Below are 23812 nucleotides of genomic sequence, written 5' to 3'. Positions count from 1 at the left end.
CGTTTCTTCGCACACACAGGACCGGTCTTGTACGTCGGCGGTTGCTCAATAATTTTGATTGGTAGGATAGCGCGGATTACCGCGTCGCGTCGCGTCGCGCCGCGCCGACCGCTCGTTTATGGGAGCGCGTCGAAGTGGTTTTAACGTTCTGGAAGATGGCGGCCGCCCGCGCCCTATCAAGCTCAATGACCTCTCCGAGAAATCGTTTACTTCGCACCGTGGCAGCGTCGGCAGCGACGCACACGCGACCCAGGGACCTCGTTCGTTCGTACGTTCGTTCGTTCGTACGTTCGTCCGCCCGTCCACCCGTCCACCCGTCCATCCGTTCGACCATATCTTCGGCGCCGTGCGAACGCGCCTTTACGGCTTAATCCACGTTGTAGGATGACGTAAGCGCGCGCGCCTATCCTCCCCGGTTCTTTAAGGCCCTGCCCACCGATCGTCTTTTTTTATCGGCATTCCGTAGATATGGGCGGTCGTCCGTCAGAAAACCGGCTGCCATGCTAACCAGCTATACTCGATTGTCCTCTTTAATTATCTAAAAAGGATTGAATGGCTATAGATTCCGATTACGTTGTCGTGAAATTTAAAGATTAATTATTTAAAATGTATACAAATGATATATCCGATTGTAACACAAACAAAGCAATAGCTCTTTAAATGTGTTTGTAGGCGCTCACAGCATATAATTCTAATGATGTCATATCGGCCGCACTGTTGGGTTGGAATGCGCATTTAAACGAGTAATTGGAAGCTTACGTGGAATCGATGGCATCGAACCATAAATGTATTAGTGTTACAATAAGAAACAAGCGGAAGTTGCGGTTTTCCGCGGTGACATTAGACAAACCCACAAGAAAGTATTTCGATTCACATATTGTGCAACCAACGATAACGTGAACGACCACATTATTCAGAGAATCGAATGATTGTTACGCGATAATATGCGACATATTCCGCGATATCGTTAATACGTGGAATTATTGCTACTTTTACCCCAACGCGCTTTTCCTTCATAGTCGTATTTTTCCATTTCTCGTATTGATAAAAATTGACAAAATTGAGGATGTAAAGAACATTTTTTCAAAAGAGAATTATGTAAAAAGAAAATTATGTAAAAATTACATATTGTTTTATATTGCATTTGAAAGCAGTAGAAAAATCTGGTGGTGATTTTCTGTCTGGATAATAAATTATTTTAATAAGAAGTAGACATGTGTTCTAATGAAAATATAATTAATAATAAAATAATAAAGTAAGAGAAATAATGAAAAAAATCTGAATTTTTAATATTCAAAATGATTTATGTACAATTTTATTGCGATGCTGAGATCAGTTCTATAAAATAAACAAAGTTTATTTATTTACAAAATAACTAAACAGACAATAAAACTTCATATAAATCATCTTGAACACTAAAGGTACTTGCATAAAAAATTTGAGATTTTTCTTAACGTTCTAAAAATAATTTAATTGTTAATAACAAATAAGATAAATAAACTATAAAATATGTGATTAAATAAAAATATAATCTTATTTACAGAACTTTCATACGTATATAGTTTATTTGAAGTGTTAATTTATTAAACGCATTTTCAAATTTTATTTACTTTGCAGTGACTGTACGTCCGATACATTTTTAACTGCAATCACACAAATAACTAAAAGCGTCAAGTACGGTCAAGGCTAGATTTTTATTGTCTAATATTAGTTTATATATACATCTTGAATACGTTTCAGTTGCTATAAACAACTGCGCGCCGAACACAGTCGGCCTTAAAACAGTCATAAACTGAAACTAGACAATAAGTCATAAATTGAATTAATCATCAATTTAACAATGACGCTACTAGTATCTTAAAAAAACTGAAAATAATTTATTAACATATTTAGTCCGATACGTTCAACTAAATATTGAGTTGATTTAGTTAATTCTTGATTAAAAAGTGTTAATGGTTGACATGAATAAACTATTTCTTCTTTTCTTGTACAACTAAATAATTGTTGAATCAACCCAACTTGGTTGAACGTATAATCAGTCTGAATATTTTAGTTTTTCAACAAATTTTTTTCTTCATTCATCAGTCATAAAACCGTCTTGTTTGACAAATTTATTAACGATTCTCAACACTCTCGGCAACGGGAGTATTTGCAAATTCCAGTTTTCGCAGTTTCTCTAAAATGTCACTGCATCCGCTTTTTGACCGTAAATTTCATTATTACGTTTTTCCTCGGCCATTTATGTGCGAAATTTCAGGGACTTCTGCAACAATCGCGTGTCGCGAACTACCCACTCTCGGGGAACAATTGATGCTGCCGTCTGCGGAGATAATCCCAGGAAATGTCGTCTTGCAAATTCGTCCACGAATAGAATGTGTGTGTGCGCGCGCGCGCCTGTGTCTACTTCGTGAAATTAGGTTACGCGTCACGCGCTTCAATAAAGAAAAAAAAAAGAAACTTATGGCCAATCGAGGTATTATTGTGACGGTGAATAAACATGAGTCAGCGGCAGTTTTCAGTAAACTATTTAACCGATAGTCGTCTTCAAGGTTTCGCATCTCTGTGGCGCATCTTGTATACATACACTGTACAAGAGTTGGCAATAGCAAATATCGAGTAAAATAATGCCAATTAGATTTAGTTTGGTTAATACAAGCAAATTAATTTTACTCTTCTATAATATTGAGCAAATATTATCAAATTTGATTACACTTACTAAATATTTAGAAAAGCGAAATTATTTTTCGAGTTGTATTAACCAAATATTTATTCCTCTATGTCCAACCGGGAATTTAAACACCCAAGTGAATTTTTAATTTTATTCCGCTCCAAATCCAAACACGTAAAAAAAGCGAAAATCGTCCAGGCCAAACTATTGTGAAATCGTATTCTGGAGCATTGTAAGAGTTTACCAGAATTTTTTCAGGTTTTTAGAACCCAAAAACCTTTTCGAAAACACTGTTAAACACCAGTGCCCAGTTGGACTAGGAAGCAGCGAAAAAAAAACATTGAATCACGAAGGATTAATTGGTATTATTTCACTCAATATTTGCTATTATCAAACTGTTTTCAGCTCGACTTTCAGTATATAGCTAAATACAAAGGATTTTTATTAGATAAATATTTAAAAAAGAGAGATTTTTTATTTTTATTCATTGCGATTTAAAGAATTCACCAGAATATTTAATTCACTCAATATATTTTTTTTTTCGGGGATTAAATAGTTATTTTAACTAGATTTTGTTGAAAGATGTGTTAATGTTATATTTTTTTTGTCTTAATTATTGACGAAAGAAACTATTCCAACAAAAAAAAGAGGAAAAAAAAGTTGATAAACTTGTTTCAATAAACTGATTACTGATCAGTAATTGATGATATTTTATTAGTTAACTGACAAAATATAATCGGTTACTGATCAGTTTATTGAAACAAGTTTATCAATTTTTTTTTCAAGGGGGAGGACGTTATATTTATTTTCGATGAAATTCCAGAATTTTCAAAGTTCTAAAGTTAGTTTTATGCCTAATAACGATATCGACGTATAAATCTTATTTGACGTTGGTCGAGATGCATATGCGTTTTGACGTCATTACGCAATGCGGCACTGCGACGCGAAGTACGAGAGGTGGCTCTATTAATCTTGTCCTTTTTGTCACGCGATTCAACAACGCACGCCCGGCATCGCGTCGCCGTGAGTGCTCTTTCGAGCATCCGAGATTGCACGGTATTGCTCGCAATTTGCTATACGCCGGTTTCCACATTCCGCTGACGTCATTTGCGGCGCAAGTCTCTTCCTCCCGAGGACAGTTCGCGGGAAGGCTTCGCGTTCGCATTCGCGTGCGCGCGCGCTCAACTCGCGCGGCGAATCGTTCGCGTTAACGCTCGCGGCGAAGTTAACCCTTGCCCTATGTAGGAGAAGCGCGAAGATGGCGAAATTGCGTCGAATATTACGTCATGGCTCGCAAAAGTGTTTACCTTCCATAAAGTGTTTGCTTTATAAGGTATCGACGAGATACTTCGCAATATCGTAGTGCGCTCCTGAAGCTTCATGCTTTACGGCGACGACGCCACGACTTTCCTTAGCTCACCATTCATTTTCATCTCGGATACTAAGTAATTTTTTGCGACTACCCAATTTTCCTCTTTATGTATATTGCTTTATATCATCGTTTCTTGTACGTCGTGTCCGTACAACTGAACAATCGAAGACGTCTCTTTGACGTCTTTTTTTTTGGACATGCGGCTGCTGCAATTTATTCGGAACGTGATACCGCGGAAAGTTTACATTTCCACGACAAAGGGGGCAATTCTTGTCATTTTTACGTTTTAAGAAAGGAGCACACAGATGAATTGCGAAACGTCGTTTAGGAATGCTCGGTATCGCGTTTCGTTATATTGCGCTGGGCGCGCAATTAAAAGCATAAACGGCATAGTTCTACGACGACGCGGGCGAGCTTCACGGATCGCGTACATAGGAAGGCAAGAAAGGTCACGGCTCTGACCCGTTTCGACGTCTCTTATCGGCCTCACGGCGAGCAAAGTTCGTCTTCGTGGAAGCCGTGTGCGTGTGCGGACGCAATCCGGAGAGATACAGCCAACTTCCCGTTTGCCTCCTAGCTTGATTAACGCTTGCAAACGACCGTTACAAATGTTTTTATACGCGTTTAAAACGCGTCTTCGCCGAACGAAGAGATTACATCTTCCCATCGTACGTCGTATCGTATGTATGGTCAAATATCAATTTAGGTTTCAATCTTCGAAGCTTATAAGTAACGCAGTAACTGCATTAATTTAGATAGGATGCGAGAGCACGTGAGTGCGTATGCATGGTATGTAATAGATTGGAAATAGTTCGATTTAAGTATAAAATTTTCTATATGTTTTATGAACACTAAAAAAAAATGTTTGATTTAATTTTTCTCGAAAATTCTACAGTTTTTTCTTGAAATTTCTTTAATTCAAATATTTCTGTATTTAAACTAAATACGTATGTAGCTAAGTTAAATATTTAAATACTTGCACTGAAGTCCAAATATTTTATATATTTGAGTCAAACACATAAACATTTGAATTGAAAAAATTTAATTGAGTTGAAAAATTTAGTCAAATTAATAATTTTTTTTTCCAGTGTATATGTATAATATTGAAGTTTTTTGTGTATTATACGTATGTGTAAAGCGAAGTCCTTTATGACTTTAATATAAACCAAAGAATTAAAAGAATTAAAAATAAATATTAAAATCATGAAATCGCCCATGATTAACTAGGTCTAATCTACAATAATTTTATAATTTATAAAAACTAATTATTATAAAAACCAAATTAAACGATAAGATAATAACGATCTATTTTTATTTAAAAAAAAGTACAAGTATACATTTTAATAATATCGTTATTAAAGGAAATAATATTGTATTATTTGTGAAAATACAATCAATTTTTACAAAACCCGAAACACAGATGTAGATAATTATCTCGAGACAGAATCGCTTACCGTGTGGATAATCTAACTCTTAATTAAACTATACGCTCAAGATTGTCGCGTCTGTATTTAGGAGCTCGCATAGCGTTACCGAGTGTCGTTTCCGATTTCGCAAAGTTAACCGTGTAACAGCATATTAATTATGGCAGAATGCAAACTTACGTGCATTGACTTACAACTAGCATTTTCGCAGCAAATGCCGTGTGTGCGCACGTGTACCTATTTACCTACGCGAAATTAATATACCATGTCTGGTGTGAGATTTGCACCGCGCGCGATCACAAATATAACTACGAGAAATTCTGCGCATTTGCAGACGTTACTGTATGTCTTGTACGCTACTCCAATTTATTCGAATCTGTATGCCCAAATATAAATATTACATAACATGTATTCTTACTAAAATATAAAAATCTAAGAAAAGATAAATATATAGTACGACACACTTTTATAAAAATATATATTTTAGCTATTTTGAATAAATAGAAATGATATAAATATCAAAAAATCTCTTGATGAGTAGTAGAAATTTGTTATCATCTTCAGCTAAAATCACCAGTTTCGAAATTGTATTTGTCTTTCGAATTAATTTTTGTTTGAATTTATTTTGAAAAATATTTCAGAAAAAATAAATATATTATTAATAAGTTAAAGCTAAGTTCTGATTAACTATACCACTGGAATAGGAATATTTAATATTTTTATATAAACAATTTTTTAATGTCGAAATTTTAAAATTTTATCATTTTATGAAATTTTGGAATTTAATAGACTAAAATATTTTTAAATAAATATTGCTTTTTCCAATAAAGTTTGCTGGTTTAAATAAAGCTCGTGAATTAATGGTGTCTGCACTCTGTTTAAATCCACTCGAAACACAATATCAGATTATTTATTGATCACTATCTCTCGGGAAGGCAATCCATCGAGAGTACCTTTGCCAAGACTGTCACAATCGAAGTGAGTGTACAATGAGTGTACAAATAGAGATCATGATCTTCAAGTATGAAGGATCGACTTGAGAAAAAAAAAATTTGAAAGGACCCATTTTCAATTTTCTTATTTAAACATTGAAAATATTAAATTAATGTTGATAACAAAAATGTCTCTTTCTCTCTCTCTTTCTCTCTCTCTCCTTCCCTCTCTCTCTCTCTTTTATAGAAGGGAAAAGCCAAAAGTGAAAATGCGTTTTTGAAATGAAATTTGCTGCAAAAAGTGGTCTTTTATGTTAATATTATCTAAATTCTGTGCTTAAGCTTTTCAGTTTTTTAAAAAATTAATAAAGTTTGAAGTTATTAAATTAATTAACTACTTAACAGCATAATAAATCTTAAAAAAAATCGAAAGAATTAAGTACTACAATATTCTAGACTTAATCGACTTTTTTTTAATATACATGTAAATACAATTCAGATTAAAGATGTCACACCTCAAAGTATTATTAAAAATTTGAAAATTTTATAGATTGATTCTATTATTACGTTTGCACATCTATGTATAATATGAGTATAACGTTTTTGTATATTGGTTAAAAAATTGAATTTTTGTTTGTTTTTAATTCTTATATAAAATCGCATTTTGCAAATTTGATAAGAAAGTATTATGAATTAAATTAAATTTTTTATAAATATAGTAATAAAATTTTAGTAAATATTCGTATAAATATTCATTTGTATCCGCTTACTCGTTTAAAAGTTATTTACTTGAAACTGCAGCAAAATGAGATTATTTTCGCTGCATGAGCCAAATTCTTCGTTGTTTTTTCCTTTGCAGCTGGTTTCAGGACCAAAATTTGGATACTTATGACGATAATTTTTTGTTGTTAATTATGAAAAAAAAAAAGAAACCCAAGAGCTTGCAGTTTTTAAATTGCATTAGCTTTTAGCTGTTGCATTGTAGACTTGTAAACTAAAACATCCTTAATGCATTTTTATCGCTATTACAGTGTAGTGCAGTAGCACAGTGATATGAAGTAGTATTCAAACTGTCCGTGTTATCATTAATTGTATTTACATGTATCGGAATCAATTGATTAAGCCTGAAGTATCATAATATTTAACATTTTTTTTCTTTCCCGGAGATTTATTTAAGTAATTAATTGATCCAAAGATTTCACAATTTTTATTGCTATGCAACTTATTGCTAATTAAAAAAAAAAGAGTGAAGGGTATCAGAAGTTAGGATTCTCAACATGGATACAAAGAAGAAGATACCTTTGACAACAAATCGCATTTCAAAAGCGCGCCTTTATTCCCTGGTCCTCTCCTTGTCAGTATAATCATTTGCACGCGCGCGACATAAAGGATTTTAATTCATAGTACTGAATTAAATATTAATTCGTTGCGAATTCAATTCGTGGACATGGCTGCCAAGTGGTTAAATGTACCGCAATCAGCCTGACGCGCGACGTCGGCGTCGGATTAGCGCGCGTGCGAGGTCGGTGGGAAATCGTACGTGGCGGGAGGGCGAGGGAGGAGGGGCATTTTAATCCGGTCTCGCCGACAATGGGGGCACCTGAAAAGTTACCCAGATTCGAACGGCATTGCCATGTGCCACTTTTTCTCAGTGACTGGATGCGTTTCATACGGGTCCACCCTGCCGCATCGCTTTTCTGCATTCGAACCTATAGCGCTCACCTATGTTTCGAGAACAATGGTTTTTCGACACGCTCCCTCTCCCCCCCGACTAAGGTTACTTTTGTTCCCACATGTATGACACGTGTGCTGTCCATATTCAAACGAAAGCAAAATTCAAACCGAGCGTTGCGATTCAAATCTGGTTGCTACGAGTAACGGGAATATTCGCTTTTGTCCGCAGTGCGAAAATCCAATTTTCCTATCGAGATTCGCCTATCGCGTTCTCGTTTTATCGGTGTACCCAATCGTAATGTAATCGGTTAATCACGGTTATTAAGTTAAGGAAACGTTAAGGATTGCTGATGCAGGCTGTGAAAAAGTGGTCCTTTCAAAAATTCTGCACGCGTGTATAATCTCGTATCTAGAGGAGGATGGCTTCTATATTTCGTGTCATCGGTGAAAAGGAGTCGATCGAGAATTTTAATACAGAATTTATCATAATTCTGTTGTCTTATTGTGCAATAGTGGTACTCTGTGGATTGACAATTGGTAATGTTTAATTATTTACATAATTTGCATTCTAACGAGTTCTACTCTCTAAATTTTTTGGAGTGGAATTTCATCTAAAAGAGTGAAAATCCTGCCATTCTTTATCAAGACTGGCAGGATTTTCACACTTTTAGAGTGGGATTCCACTCCAAAGAATTTAGAGAGTACTGATCTTTTACAAGTTCTTATATGAATTACAAATTAATTAAATATATTTATTTCTGTATTATAAAAGGGTATTTCTGCAACAAAAATTACTCGGAATATATAGAGCGTTGCTCTCACTAAAATAGAAAAGCAGCAAAAAATTATTAAGGCCTGTTTGCACTGATTAATTTAACTTTATAAATTTCTAATTCTTAAAACGGAGAAAGATAAAAAAAAATGTATAAACGAGCCTTAATTACAAACCGTTCTACAAACTATCGTTAAAAATCGGCAGCAGAATGTAATGTAATGTAACGGAAGCAAATTTCAAGCGGTTACATTCAAAACATTTAATGTACGTTTAATGTAAATTTAATGTTATCAAAAGTGCACTAAATTTCATACACATGCTTTTCAATTATAGATGGGAGGGGGGGGGGAGAAATATGTAATATGCATTTTCATTTTATTGAATAACTTTGTTAATAATTAATATTTTATATTAAAACTTGAACGATTATATTTGTCAAAGTGTTATTCAACAGATTCTAGATTCAACGTAATAAAATATTTATTACTTAGTTCGTAAAAAAAAAAAATTTTAATTTAATCGGCATTTATTTTCCTTTCTTCTCTCACGAGAGATCCGACACGTCATCGCCGTTCGATCGACGCGGGTGTCGGCGAATGTGCAGGCAGGGATGCGTTTAAACACGCACTCTCGTATACATATATGTATACCTAATAACGCGGCGCCGCGAAACATTTGGCAACGCTCTTCGCGCGTATTTCTTTCTCCTGCGTTCTGGCGTTACGCCCTATCTACGCGATTCGATTGTGTCTATCGCGCACGCGTCTCTTTTTCCAGCGGATATATGCGCATTCCACACATGCGTGTGCAAACACCGATGCACGTGCGTCACGCCGGGGATTATGCGACTGACGCGGTGACCCGGCCATTGCGTATTGGCAATTGGCGAAGGTATAGTCACGATTAACTCCGCGCATCGCACGTGTAAACCGATACTCGCCGCCAGATACGCGTAGCTGATTGATCGCCGCCAATCTTGCACGTGCGGTCCAACTCGGAATCTCGAATAGCCGGTTTCGTTGTCTCGCCTCGAGCATGCAGCTTCCACGTCATGGTTGGAACGTTAATATCTTGATGACAAAGAAACGTACGATACGCAAATGATCTTCAATTCTATGAACGTCTCTGATTACCTAAATAATCAACCTTAATTAGCTAAATAATTTATAGCTAAATTATTAACTAAATAATTATCAACTATTTGATAATATGTTAAAAAGTAACTTTGAATTTTACTAGATATTTCGAAAGTCTATAACAGTTGAAAAATTTGGGGTTGGACAAGAAATATTCAGATTGCCTCTATAAGCCTCTATGTCTTTTTTTTTTACATCTCAAATACGTACTTTTCCATTTTTCAAAATATACCTGCTTAAATTACACTGTCGGAAAATGCTCGATTAGTGATTCAGGTATTTTATATACAGTAGTAATTAAAAATAAATAAATTAAAATTTATAATTATAATTTTTAATGCAACAATCCTAACAAGTTATGATAGTATCAAGATGACGTTAAAATAAATTGTTGCGTTTGGGAAAAAGTGTAAAAGTTAATTGGATCTTTGGACTCTTCAAGTTGATTGGATTTTACTTTGTTGCGAATAAACAAAGAGATCTCTCTCTCAAAATCTGAACTTACAATTAGTGTAGCCATACGCGCTTCAATCTCAAATTAAAACTGTATGGAACGTGCCAAATTTCCATCTCGTAACGTATACCGTTTATCCGCGAAAACGCATTGCGAAATACAAACCAAAAAGCCCTCGAGTTTTATTCGCGGCAATTAAGTCTGATAAAAGTCGAATCGGTGCAATTTATGACGTTGAAAAAGATGAGAAAATACTTCACTTTACACCGGCAGCTTCCGTTGTGCAAGTAAACACGAAGATCATTTCGTATTTACTCGCACAGCATCCTGTGTTTATTCATCGATAACTGTAGTCACCGAATCATGTTCGTTTTTATCTGTATTGTTATTACAAAATCCGCATTATCAAACGCGCTTCCTTTCATACGCGTCAAAATAACAGCGTCGGCGATTGTGAAATTCAGTACAACGGTAGTACAACTCTTTAAAAAAGTAAAAACATTACTCCAAGTTAAAGATGAAAATGGCGAAAAAAAACTGGAAACTTTGAACAAAAAACTCAACAAATAAATTTTTTTTTCTCCGATCCTGAAAGTTTCTTTCAGATATGTATTTTTTTTCGATGTATTTAATGCTATATTATTGTTCTAGAATGCAGTTTTTTGCATTTATCCGAAAGATTTCTATATAAAGATAGCTGTAAAGAATCAAAATGTGGTACAATAACCAAGTGACATGGCGGTGGCCATGTATGGACATACTGAGATTGTTGGAAACAAAAACTGAATTTAAAACTCATTATTTGAATAAACATATCTCTTTTGTGTCTATTTAATTCATAAATTATTATGAAAAATACAATAAAATACAAAATCCTTTTATTTATTATTTACTTTCATTTATTAACTCATTAGGTACAATGTAACAATGTATAAGGACGATTCCGCCTCGAATTGAAATTATAAATACAAAACAATATTAAATAATATTAGAGATAACGTGTCAAATGTTTGAATGAAAGAATACCAAGAAAAAAAATTCTTTGTTTTTTTTTATATTTTGGTAAAAAAATCAGTTTTTTTCTTTTTGTAAAAAAAACTGCTTTTTACTCCAAAGTCAAAAGTATGTTTTGTCAACTCCAATCTGAATGTAGAAAAAGACAAGTTTAATTTCATCAAATTCTGAGTATCGACGTCTTCGATTCTCGCTAAAGAAGCGATGATTTCTGACATTGAGAAATCGATAACAGAATGACTGTTTGAAAATAAGTTATACATCGCACACGCGGGATGAATGCCGGCACTCAAATGCGTGGTTCGATCCATATATATTATATGCGATGGCGCGCGGGCACGACGAGGTGAAATATAAAAAGCGTGCCACGTGTGCGCGTGTTACAGGCCGTAGCGAGGACGACGCAGGTGTCGTGGATACGGAGGTGGGCGGAGGTTGCGCGGGTGGTGCGCCAACCGCAGGAGGTGGAAGTGTTGCCGGCGATGGAGGTGGCGGTGGTGGTGGTGGTGGTGGTGGTGGAGGCGGCAGCGGCGGTACGTGCGGGGGGGTGGGTGGTGGCGGCGGCGACAGCGAGGGCGGTTCATCCGCGAAGCAGCAGCAGGGTGGCGAAAGGTGCCCTCAGTGTGGCATCCCCTGTCGGGACGTCCGTGTCCTACAGCTTCACCTCGAGGACACGCACAAAACCTGTACCATCGACAAGCACGATCTCAACGCCCAGTTCTCCCAAGTGGTGAGTGATCGCGATGACCCGTCAAGGACACGCACTCCGCCGCGGGGAAGGACTCCAAGTTGTTCGCCGCGTCCCGCGCGCGGACGTATCGATTATATCCCCGCAAAAGCGGCGGCACTCAGCTTTCCGTTGAAAGTCGCCGTTTTCGTCCTTCGCACGCGATTTTCCGAAGTGGAAGGGGGAGGCGAATGTCCGTAGACAGAGTAGTGGTAGGTTATTGTGTTTTATTTTTCAATTTTTTGGTTTTTTGTTTTTTTTTGTTTTTTTGTTTTTTTAATAGCAGGTGTTGGGATATAGGTGTATAAATGAGCAACGCGTAAAATTATGAGTGGCAATGTAAGGTAACAAAGTAATATTCAGCTTCCAATTTATAAAGTAGCTAAATAAATAAACTTTTACATATAGATAGAGAAGTGTTTTGTACGAATTATTGTATAAATCGAGTGATGTAAATATTAATAATATGATTTTTTATACATAATTTCATTTTGTGATATTTTGCGCAAACACTTAATACGCGTCTCATATTTTTTGTCTTTGTTTCGTATTTCTGCATTCCTTTTTTTACTCGATATTTAATATACGTGGTTTCGCTCGATCATGCTAATCTTTCTTTTTTATGATTATGACAAAATGTTATCCGGAATTGCCTTAATCGAATTTCGAATACGGATGTGCTCCAGTCAGCCCCCCTCATGTCGAAAGTATCTTGAAATGAAATATCGACAGATTGCGGAATGTAATGGAATATATTACACGTAATACGCACAATACAATTCGTGATTGCGATTAAAATAAATATCCGTTTTCCCGTATTTTTATTAGATTAGCAAGTCAATTGAAAAGGTTATTTCTCTTTTGATAAACAAGTAGAAAATACCGATTGACCATTTGCATAATTCTCGAAAGAAGAAAAATTTCGAAATGAATGCAGTGTGTGTGTCCTTGAAGTATTAATTAGTAAACAGTGTTTGCAGTTATTTAATTAAAATTATCTAGATAATTATCTTGAAATGAAGAAAGGATTCTACCTTGTCTTTATTTAGATTAATAGAATATATATTATCTCTTTATCTTAAATAAAAGGAGTGTTATCGTTTTCAAATTATCTAAGTTAACATGACCAACGAGTATAAAATATTGCCTTTATAATTATAGAAATAAAAATTTAAAAGTAAAGATATGAATATAATGTTTTTATATCCTTAAATTGTTTTGCATAACAGCGATATCTCAAATTATCTAGATAGAACAACATGTAATTTTATTTTATATCAAAATAAATTCAAAATTAAATTGTATTTATCTTATCTAAGCTACATTTACATGTAATTTATTTCATTTTTATTTTTATCTTGATAATTTTAAGTTATCCAAGTGCAACACTGTTAGTAAAACATTTGCCGTTTGAAACATTATTATACAGTATTATTCACGAAACTGATGATATGTGCTCGATGAAAACGGTATTTCAGTAATATAAATAAATATCTGTAATTTTACTACAGATATCTTTATTTATGAATTTTTAAAAGAAATAATTCGATTTGATCAGTTTCGTGGGTCACCGTTCATCTTATTTAATTAATTTTCTCAATAATTTGACAGTCCTGTAAGGTGTGTAGCAAGACCTTCGCCAACGTCTACCGACTGCAGAGGCACATGATTAGCCATGATGAAAGTGCCGTTCTACGAAAGTTTAAATGTCCACATTGCGAGAAGGCCTTCAAGTTCAAGCATCACCTTAAGGTAGATACAATAAGATTATTGTAAATAGATTAATGATACACTAGGGAAAAAAAATTTAATGCCTCCAGCAAAGACTGTTCAGACGAGGTATTTTTTAACTGACCAAATATTTTGTTTTGCATAACAAAAAATTTGATTGTTTCTACGAAATACATGTAAATGAAAAAAAATCTTTGTTTATATTAACTAAGCAGTTTTCGTCGGTATATTTTAACCAAATTATTTGTTATTACAATCAAATATTTTTCCTTGTGTAGACATATAAATTTCATATAACACGTAATATTATAGGCTACAATTATTTTATTATTTCCTACGTTTTTTTCTCACGTATTACTCGCTCTTATATGTATTATATATATTTCATTTATCTTTATTATCGATAAAGACTTTAATTATAATTTAATATCTATTTTTATTTTACTTTAATTTTTATATCTTTTTATTTGCGCATGTTACATACCAATAGGAAGATAAGAAAAAAATTTTAATTTAAATGCGATCTCTCATATTTCTCACAGGAACACCTGCGCATTCACAGCGGTGAAAAGCCATTCCAATGTAACAATTGCGGCAAGCGTTTCTCTCATTCTGGATCGTATTCGAGCCACATGACGGCGAAAAAGTGTTTGATAATGAATCTAAAAAAGTCGAGGCAGAACACCATAAGCAATGTCGATCGGGGGCAGAAAAAGGCGCATCAGGCGTTATCGGGACGACGTGACGTCGATCTGCTGACAGCCAACAATAATACGTTTCTGCCGATTCTGCCCAAGTTATCACCTTCGGAGTATCAGGAGATACAAAGGGAGGGAACAGGTAAATTTTATCACTATAAATCACTATTTCTTGTTACAATATATTACTATATTTATATATGTGTTACACTTGCTCTTTTTTTTAATTTTTTATAATGGAAAACGTCGAAACTATTAGTAATAATAGATTCTTGAGATTATATTTTGAAGTAAGAATATAAAAATTACGAGGCTACAATAATTTTTAAATAAAAATTATATAAGATTTACCATCAAATTGTCCGAAATGTACACGCTTAGGTATGGTACATAATAATGAAGATGTATATATAATTATATCAATTTTAAAGATAGAATTCATGTATAAAAATGCTATGTCTGAGCATATGAATTTCGAACAATTTTATTGATCAACCTTTTCATTTAAAAACTATTTCTATACAACACACTTTGTGTACGAAGAACGTTGCGGATATGTTCTTAGGACATCCTCTGATTGCCCTACAGGATACTCCTTGAAAGTCTGCTATATGAGTTATAGTCTCAGTATTCTTGATATTAGAATTTTTATCTTAAAATGATCTCAGGTGTCTGTCATTTAATGATTATCGCGATTTTCAAGTTTGAATTGTTTGATATTCAGGTATTTATGACATGCCAACTCTACTGCCTCACATGATGGGATTCGGAAATTACTTCCTGCAGTCTTCGATAGGCAAGCTGCTGAACCAACTACACGCTAAGCGTACCTTTGATCACATTACCGAGCAATTTGAGACGCCTCGGGAAGTGATGAGTCCATCAACAGCGGATTCGGAAGGAACGGAGGGCACTGAGGGTAAAGAGTCTCCCGCGCCAGTAGATCCATTGCAGGGCCTCGATGCGGTCCGACGAATACTGGAAACCGTAAACACCTCCGTGACGAAACAGCTGCTTGAAGCGAATGTACGGAAGTTATCCACGTCTCCGGCCACAATGAAACGCGAATTCGAAGAGGATTACCAGGTGTGTAATGAAAAATTTAACGGACATTTTTTTTTATTTATATCTTTAATCTGCAAAAGAAAGGCTTGCAATTAACGAACTAATTTGTTATTATTGAAATAACAAACGGCGTAAAATTCTAAAAAAATGAAGTAATAAAGAATAAGTATAATATATACAGAATGTCTACAAAGTCTATCCTACTTCTTATATTTTGGAACGGTTAAAATGAAAAAGTACATATTTCCTCACTTTAAGAGACTACCTCTCTTCAACTCTAAAAGAGTATTCCCGCGAAATAATTGAACACGTATTTTATGATTTTTTATAATTTTGAACTGTTTAAAAAAAAAAAATATATATATATATATATATATATATATATATAGGACGTGGAGACAAATTTATAGACATGAATACATATATATAAATTTATTACAAACAGAAATGCGTATCTTACGCAATATAAAAAAATATGTTTATTTAAAATATTAAAAAGATTCCTAAATAAAATAATAAATAAAAATATACTGATTAATGAGCAAATGCTCGAATTTTTCTATGTCATGTGAGATACGCATTTTTGTTTATAAACGGAAACCCTGTTTATAGGATCAAGATAGCGAAATGTCTAGTGAAATGGCGCATTGTCCGGACTGGAGTGCAACGGACCAATACGACTCGCAAAGCGAAGGTTTAGCCGCGAAACTCGAGAATGTCAATCAACCATCATCGAGATCAGTTAAGAAAAACACGGAGGAAAGTTCCGAAGTAGATTCAGAAGATGAAGACGAGAGCAGCCAACCTCACAACGACAACGGTAGAAGGGTCAGAGCTAGATCGCTCATAGATGATGAACAGCTTGCTGTTTTGAAAGGTTATTATGCCATCAATCCACGGCCTAAGAAAGAAGAGATCATAATGATTGCCAATTACATCAATTTTCCCACTCGTGTCGTACAGGTACGTCAAATAACAAATAAAATTGTCTGTTTAAATGGAAAGAGTTAAATTGAAAATTAATAGTACTATATACCTGTTATCTTAAGCAATGATTTAATCGATTTATGATAATTTTTAATGATGTATTATATGATCATTTTATAGGTTTGGTTTCAAAATTCTCGTGCCAGGGATCGAAGAGAATCGAAAATACCACCAGCCCTGGTACCTTTAACGCTCCCGGAGAATCCGATCATTATTGAACAGCCGTTGGATTTGTCCAAGAAAGAAGCGCTTGTTATATCAGCGACCAAAGAAAGTGAAACATTAAGTAGAAATACTTCATCTCCGGGCGAACAGAAGGACGATATTGCAACTCCAACTGACAATGATGATCTCGAGGATTCGCCTTTGGTCATAGACGAAGAGACCGCTACTGATCCTATTGAAACTAAGCGTACACGTTTCAGTGAAGAGATAATCACAAAGGTAATGATGGAAAGTAAGATTAATCAGTTTGAAATTTTTATAAATGAACGTATAATTCACGTGTTATTATTATTTTTTTTAAGAATCAAAATCAAGCGAACGCGAAGGGCGAGAGTGAAGTTGCACCACAATCGGAAATAACCCCTGCAGCAGCGGAAAACGAGCAGGGTCTTTATTTCTGTGATAGGTGTGAGAAAACATTTTCCAAACACAGTTCCCTTACGAGACACAAGTATGAACATTCCGGTAAGTATTATATTGTTTAACTGTGTACACTGTGTGCGTAAGCTTTCGTAATTTCAACGAAAGCCATTATCCAAAAAATCTAAAATGAAATATTTCATTATTATTAATTGTATAAATCTTCTTTTGCAGAAACAATTCTTTTACAAACTTTATCATATTTAAATTGTATTAAAAAAAAATACAATTGTAAATTGATAAAGATTTATTTTTAAATACAACTAAAATTGATTTTAAAAATTAAGGTTTTTTTTTAAGATTTTTGTCGCAGCCTTTTATGGAAAACTCATAAATTGGAACTATCGATATTTTCGCATCTTTTTTTTTATCCAAGTTAATCAAGAAATTTTAATATAACATGGAATTTTTTGCCTCAGACTATCGTGTTTTTTTATTTTTAATTATTATGAACAAAAACAAAAATTAGTAAATGTGTTTTCAGGGCAAAGGCCCTACAAATGTGTGGAGTGTCCAAGAGCGTTCAAGCACAAGCATCATCTGACTGAACACAAACGGCTGCACAGCGGCGAAAAGCCCTTCCAGTGCTCCAAGTGCCTCAAGCGCTTCTCTCACTCCGGCTCCTACAGCCAACACATGAATCATCGTTATTCTTATTGCAAGCCCTACAGAGAATAGAAGTACTCCGTCTGCTCATTTGAGGCTTGTTCGCTTACCTAGATTAGATCTTTTCCCATAGACTTATATTGATAGGTCATGCCTTTCGTTGAAGGCAAGAAATCGGAATTAGTAAAAGAAGACAACAGAAAGTTAGATGCTTTCTTTGTTCAATTGTGAAGTTGGTGAGGAGAAAAGAAAGAGGAGAAGTGGTTGCTTTTTTCACTCTTAGAAAGAGATGCACATTATCTTCTCTCTCTCCAACTTTTATTTGTATGAATTACCATTTACCTCATACTCCTTTACTGACAACTTTCAATTTTCTTATAAAACCGATACCCACATATAAGGGATGAAGGTCAACGAATTGATTATTTGAACATACGGAGATCACTTTTATTCTTATGTTTTTTTAAATTTTTTTCTTCTTAAAGCATTGTGTGACAGAGAGCACATGTGATGACATGTCTCTGTCCTTCAATGTTGTCAGCAATAAATTCTCAGATAACCAAATTTATTAAAAATAGATTTTGCAAAATGTCTGCTACAAATTTTATTAGTAGAATGACAACATAAAACGAACAAAATCTTCAATCATTTTCCTCATATGCTATGTTTTTTTCAACTCATTTTTTTCTTCCATATCACGCCATTTTTCTAGTGCGTTCCAATCTTCGATTTTTTTCTATACGTCCTTCTATAACTCCTTTGTCTCTTTCTTGCTAATGTTTCCCTTAATCATATCGATTATGATTTATTCAATGTTTGATTATTACACTGTTTTGATTGACACTGGTAAACGAAGTCTCAAATATAGAACTTGTGATATATGCACAAAATAGATTTTTCAAATTAAGATGAATGTTACCCAGTAAATATTAATTAACAGTAACATAACGTCAATATTATAATTTCACACTCAACAATATAAATGTAATATTTCACACAGCACATTATTCGACGTCTTCTGGAGGTCTGTGCTGTATGGGACGTATGTACATAACAGTTAAATACATTGTTGAGTATATAATTATAATATTGATACTGTATTAATTGGTTTTTACTCGGAACATATTTCAATAATTGATGATTTAAAGACTCAACGAATTTTGTGAGTCGCTTAATATTTCTTATTTTACACAAAAATTTGAGGTTTTCTAGCAAGGCATTCTATCTAAATAATGTCTTCCCCTCTTTTCTCAGTTTTCTGCCAATACTATTACTATTCACGTTTTACTTATTGTATCTCATTTAAATAGTTACGAAATTACAAATTTTGCTCGTTATATGTTGTCAAATTTATATCGACAGGCTCTGCTGGCATGAGTTTAATACTGACGCGGTATTCTTGAATTTGCTGGCAAACTGCTTACATATTATTGACATTTTGCATATTGCTAACTGTACTTTCTTCTTACGTTTAGAATTTTTCTCTATTATGTGTGAGTTTATCCTCCAAGAATCTCATTTCATGAGAAAAACGTTCGAAAGCCTTTATACCTTCCTTTCGCGGTATGAACTTTAAGAAACGCCGCGATGTTTCGTGAAGCTATAAGTATAACAATATATAGCTAAGATGCTGCGCGACATCACATTATAAAGCCATGGCGTTATTGCTCGTCGGTTCGTACTTTAAAAAGAAAAGAAAAATATAAATAACGGTTTAGGCGATGCAATTCGGAAAAATTAGATGTCAAAATGTATATTACATCTCGTAATTGAAATAAGAGATGTATCGTTTCATCTTGTATCGTCTGAACTAGCTTTAGAGATTTTACTAATTTTATTTTAGAACTTGTGTAAAAAAAAATGAAAACCGGTGAATGCACACACAAGCGAAAAAGAAAATTACGCGGCAAGCGCGTCGACAAAAAGCCAAACGCATGTAAAAGGTACCAAAGCATAATGCAATAATCTATTATATATATAATATAATATACATAATATTTTAGTATTTTTATTAACAAAATATTATATATATACCATGACAATAATAAGGAAACTAATTAATGTACAAATTTGTTAGCTACGTCCGCATGAGAAGCGCGATATCCATTCGCAACAAAGATAATATATATATATGAGCTAGATTCGATCGAAACGAATAGAAAGAAAAGTTTTTAAACAATTAATCTCCGCGAAGCGACGTGTTGCGTATCTCGACAAATAATTTCCAAAACTCAGGTTCAATGATAATTTGAATATAAGAATGGAGATCGCGCGCGCGCATAGTATATAACGAATATACTCGTTCTACGCGAGTAAAGATGGATATATTGAGTTTTACCGAATCAAATATGTCTGGGGTACAGCTGTTAATTGAGCTTAACATTAAGGAATTTTGTCGATTGTAAAGACGGAGATTAGAATCTCATGTTCCACTTCCTTACAATGAATAACTTTACTCGAAGAAAACAGGCTATATTATTATATTATTCTACATTATATGTATAGAACGAAGGAAAAGGAAAGAGAGGAAGAGCGAAATGGGCGAGTTTGGATTTATGAGGGCCATGCGGGTCGCGGTGATCGATGTCATGCGAGATCATTTTTGTTTTACTATTGTACTTACAAGGTGACAAGCTGATGACACGTTATTCCTATAATGCATAACGTGATTATTGTTCGAGACGATGAGAAATATAGTACGTCGTGAAATGCGTTACACATTCCGCGAGGATCCGTTTCTCAGGGCCTCCTCATTTTATTTATCACTTTTTCTTGCAACGAATAGCACTGCGTGGCACCTTTCATCAGAACCCTGACCTCGCTCTTGCCAGATAGGAGAAGTAGTCTCACGGAACATGCGACACGTGCGTTTTGCGTGAATGGAGATTAGTTGGGAAACTAGATTTCGATGTGATCGAATAATGCAGAAATTTGAAAGAACGTATCTAAAAGATGATAAAAAAGATGCTCGAAACGTGTTCGGGCTGTCTTTGCGTCTTTTATGTACGTTCGCATTATATGGAAAGGTGCAACGCGAAGAAACACGAAACGTGCACCGAAACCTCGCAATAATCTCTTCACCGAAATCCGAGGCCCGAAAATAATCGTAACACCTAAGTATGATATTAAATGCTTCCAATATTGTACTATTATAAAATTATATTACGACGTTTATATGATTTTATTCGTTCGAACGCGTAGAGAGATAAGGACGTATATTATATATTATATACTCTACAGATTGATAATACTCGAAAATGTATTTTATAACAGTTTATGCGTCTTTTTATTTACACGAGTACTACAAGTGATAAGTGATATTGTTATTGATAAAAAAAAAGAAAATAACGGGAAGAAAGATGAGATACAGATATTACCGTATTATTGAAATTTTGTGCCAGTGTGTGTGTGTGCGGCATACGGCAAACCGGTACGTCACGGTTGTACTTCCTCGACATTTCGTGCGTGTAGAAGCTTCGGTTATCCGCGACAGGCATCGTGTTTACCACTACCACTATGCGAAAGAAGAAAAAGGAAAGAAAGATAAAAAAATGTGCAGATATAAATGCTTATAATACTCATTTATTATAGTGTTAATGATTAAGAAATATATTTTTATATAATTATAATGTAATATTATATACGCGGACACACGCGTGACACAGTACACTAATCGATCAAGCGAGTGATTCCGGCTGCGACGGGTCTCCTCCTTACATCCGACACAGGCGCATAGAATTGTCGTAACTTCTCTTTATCGATGCGAACCGTTCTCGCTCGTGTCCCCATTCATTTTTAATCTGCAATCCGCAACGAGTGATTCTCAATCGCATTTCACTTAGTTACAAGCGACAAGTCGTTCCTAACTGTATCCACTCGTTAATTATTTAGCGTGTTTTCTTTCTATTTTTGTTGCTCGACGTTTTTTTTATCTTTCTTTTTTTAATTTTTTAACGCAAGTTCTTTACTTTCTTTAGAGAAAAGAGAAAGAGTCTCTTGTTTGTAATTTTTGCGTCTCATTTCTCTTAGATTAAGTATTCAATATTCGAGTCATTTTATTTTGTACTTGCATCCAAGAATTGAAGGTGATATAATTTTGTTGAATTTAACAAAGTTCTGAGCTCAATGAAGCTGTGTCGTTTCCCTAATTAATGTTCTTCACTTTTTAAATGACTTTACGACCAACAACGGGTTAGGACATCAGGAGGGAAAGGCAGAAAACTTACGAAGACAATATTATATACGTATAGATAATATATTATATATATAAAGTATATATTATATATTTCCTCTGATTCGGGAGCTTTTGCGACCCGCTTGCCTCAATATATGTACGTACTATTAAATAACGAAAAGAAAAAAGTTAAAGCGTAATATAAATCGCGCCAGCTTTTGTGCATCGATTATCTCCTGAAAACGAATAATAACGAGATAAAAAAGCAAAGACAACAGCGAAGTATAAAATAACTGAAAATAAAAATAATAAGCGGGAAAGGAAAAGATAAAAGCGGTGAAAATTGTTATGATTGTTGAAGCAACGATTTAATAAGCACCATACGATGCCTTCCGTGAACGACCGAGCTTGCCTAGTTGCCAAGATAAACGAAAAATTACCTAAATGTTAGCGCGACATTGTCGTCGAGAGCCGAGTCACCTTCACGATCCTCCTTGATTAAATTATGCTTGCCATCTTTTGTTATTTTCATTCTGTAAATCGGTAATCGCAACGGATAAAATTTATGATAAGTATAGTGGAATAAAAGACAGAGCGGAACATATCCGCTCTCCTGTCCCTCCATCCCTCTATCCTCTGCGAAGCAGATCGTTGAATCGATTATACAAGGAGTATCGCGAAGCGCACGGATTTTCAGACTTATTGTACTCAATGAATACTACATGGTCACGCCATTGAGCTTTTCATTGATTTATTATATTATATGAATACTAAAAAAAATGTGAATTGTATATATACTATATATATATGAATACTCGAAAACAAAAATACCGCAGACAATAATGTATCGTTTCTTTTAGAGATTAGATGGCGTAAGCGTATACTACACCATAGTATATATAAATATATTATATAAATATTGTAGACGTAAAAGATAAATTTACTATATAAATTGGCGTATATATATTATATACACAAGTGTGTATATACTATATATTAGATATATACATACATACAATTACATTTAATTGACAGAAATAGCGATGTGGATATTATTGAAATAAGACGAAGTGTGAACGTACTAGAACGAGAGAAAGAGGAGAGAAAGGGACAACTTGATGACAGGCTTCTTTTTAACGATGTAGTGCCTGTCGCGCAAGCTCCAAGCGATGTAATTCTATAATTCGTGTGATGTAAAGCTTTAGCAAAATTCTGCAGAACTTAACGTAATTTACAAGATATGAGGAGATTTTTATCTGGGAAACCAATTTATTTAAAACATGTATCAAAGATTTCTCTCGTAGCTTTAAATATTTTTTTCACAGATCGGAATATTTGTAAATTACTATTGAAGCACGTAACTAGAATATTATTTACATACATAGCGGAAATTTAAAATTGTGCCAATTATAAAAATGAACTCGATTATACAACGATATGAAAAATAATTACTAATAGAATATAAATAATTATTCTCAAAAATTATTTTGAGAAATTATTTTAATTTTATATTTTAACTTTATATTTTTTGTAATAAATCGAATTAATATTATAAACTTATGTTTATGTGCTTTATTTTCAAATTTGAAGTAGGATAAACAGCGCAAAATTGAATCAAGAGCATTTAACGAAACAATACGTGTAAGTTTTTTTTCCATAAGTTTGTACTATAATTTTGTATGAAACACCTAATGCGAAATAAGTAGAAAATTATTCTACACGTTAAACAT

General features: G+C 34.2%; 1 protein-coding gene across 1 annotated transcript in view; it reads left to right on the top strand.

The window, feature by feature from the left end:
• Positions 1-22853, top strand: part of LOC105208098 (zinc finger protein 1) — a 31102-nt gene extending 8249 nt beyond the window's left edge. Inside the window, exons 2-9 of the mRNA XM_011177858.3 lie at positions 11836-12179; positions 13788-13928; positions 14450-14747; positions 15330-15691; positions 16283-16633; positions 16778-17101; positions 17185-17347; positions 17787-22853. Coding sequence (XP_011176160.2) covers positions 11836-12179; positions 13788-13928; positions 14450-14747; positions 15330-15691; positions 16283-16633; positions 16778-17101; positions 17185-17347; positions 17787-17980 — 2177 coding nt within the window. The 3' untranslated portion in view covers positions 17981-22853. The remainder of the gene's footprint in view (positions 1-11835; positions 12180-13787; positions 13929-14449; positions 14748-15329; positions 15692-16282; positions 16634-16777; positions 17102-17184; positions 17348-17786) is intronic.
• The last annotated feature ends 959 nt before the right edge of the window (positions 22854-23812 follow it).

The sequence above is a fragment of the Solenopsis invicta genome, chromosome 1 (assembly GCF_016802725.1).
Source record: "Solenopsis invicta isolate M01_SB chromosome 1, UNIL_Sinv_3.0, whole genome shotgun sequence".
Taxonomy (NCBI): domain Eukaryota; kingdom Metazoa; phylum Arthropoda; class Insecta; order Hymenoptera; family Formicidae; genus Solenopsis; species Solenopsis invicta.
Note: the sequence above shows the minus strand (reverse complement) of the source record. Positions and strands in the feature narration are given on the sequence as shown.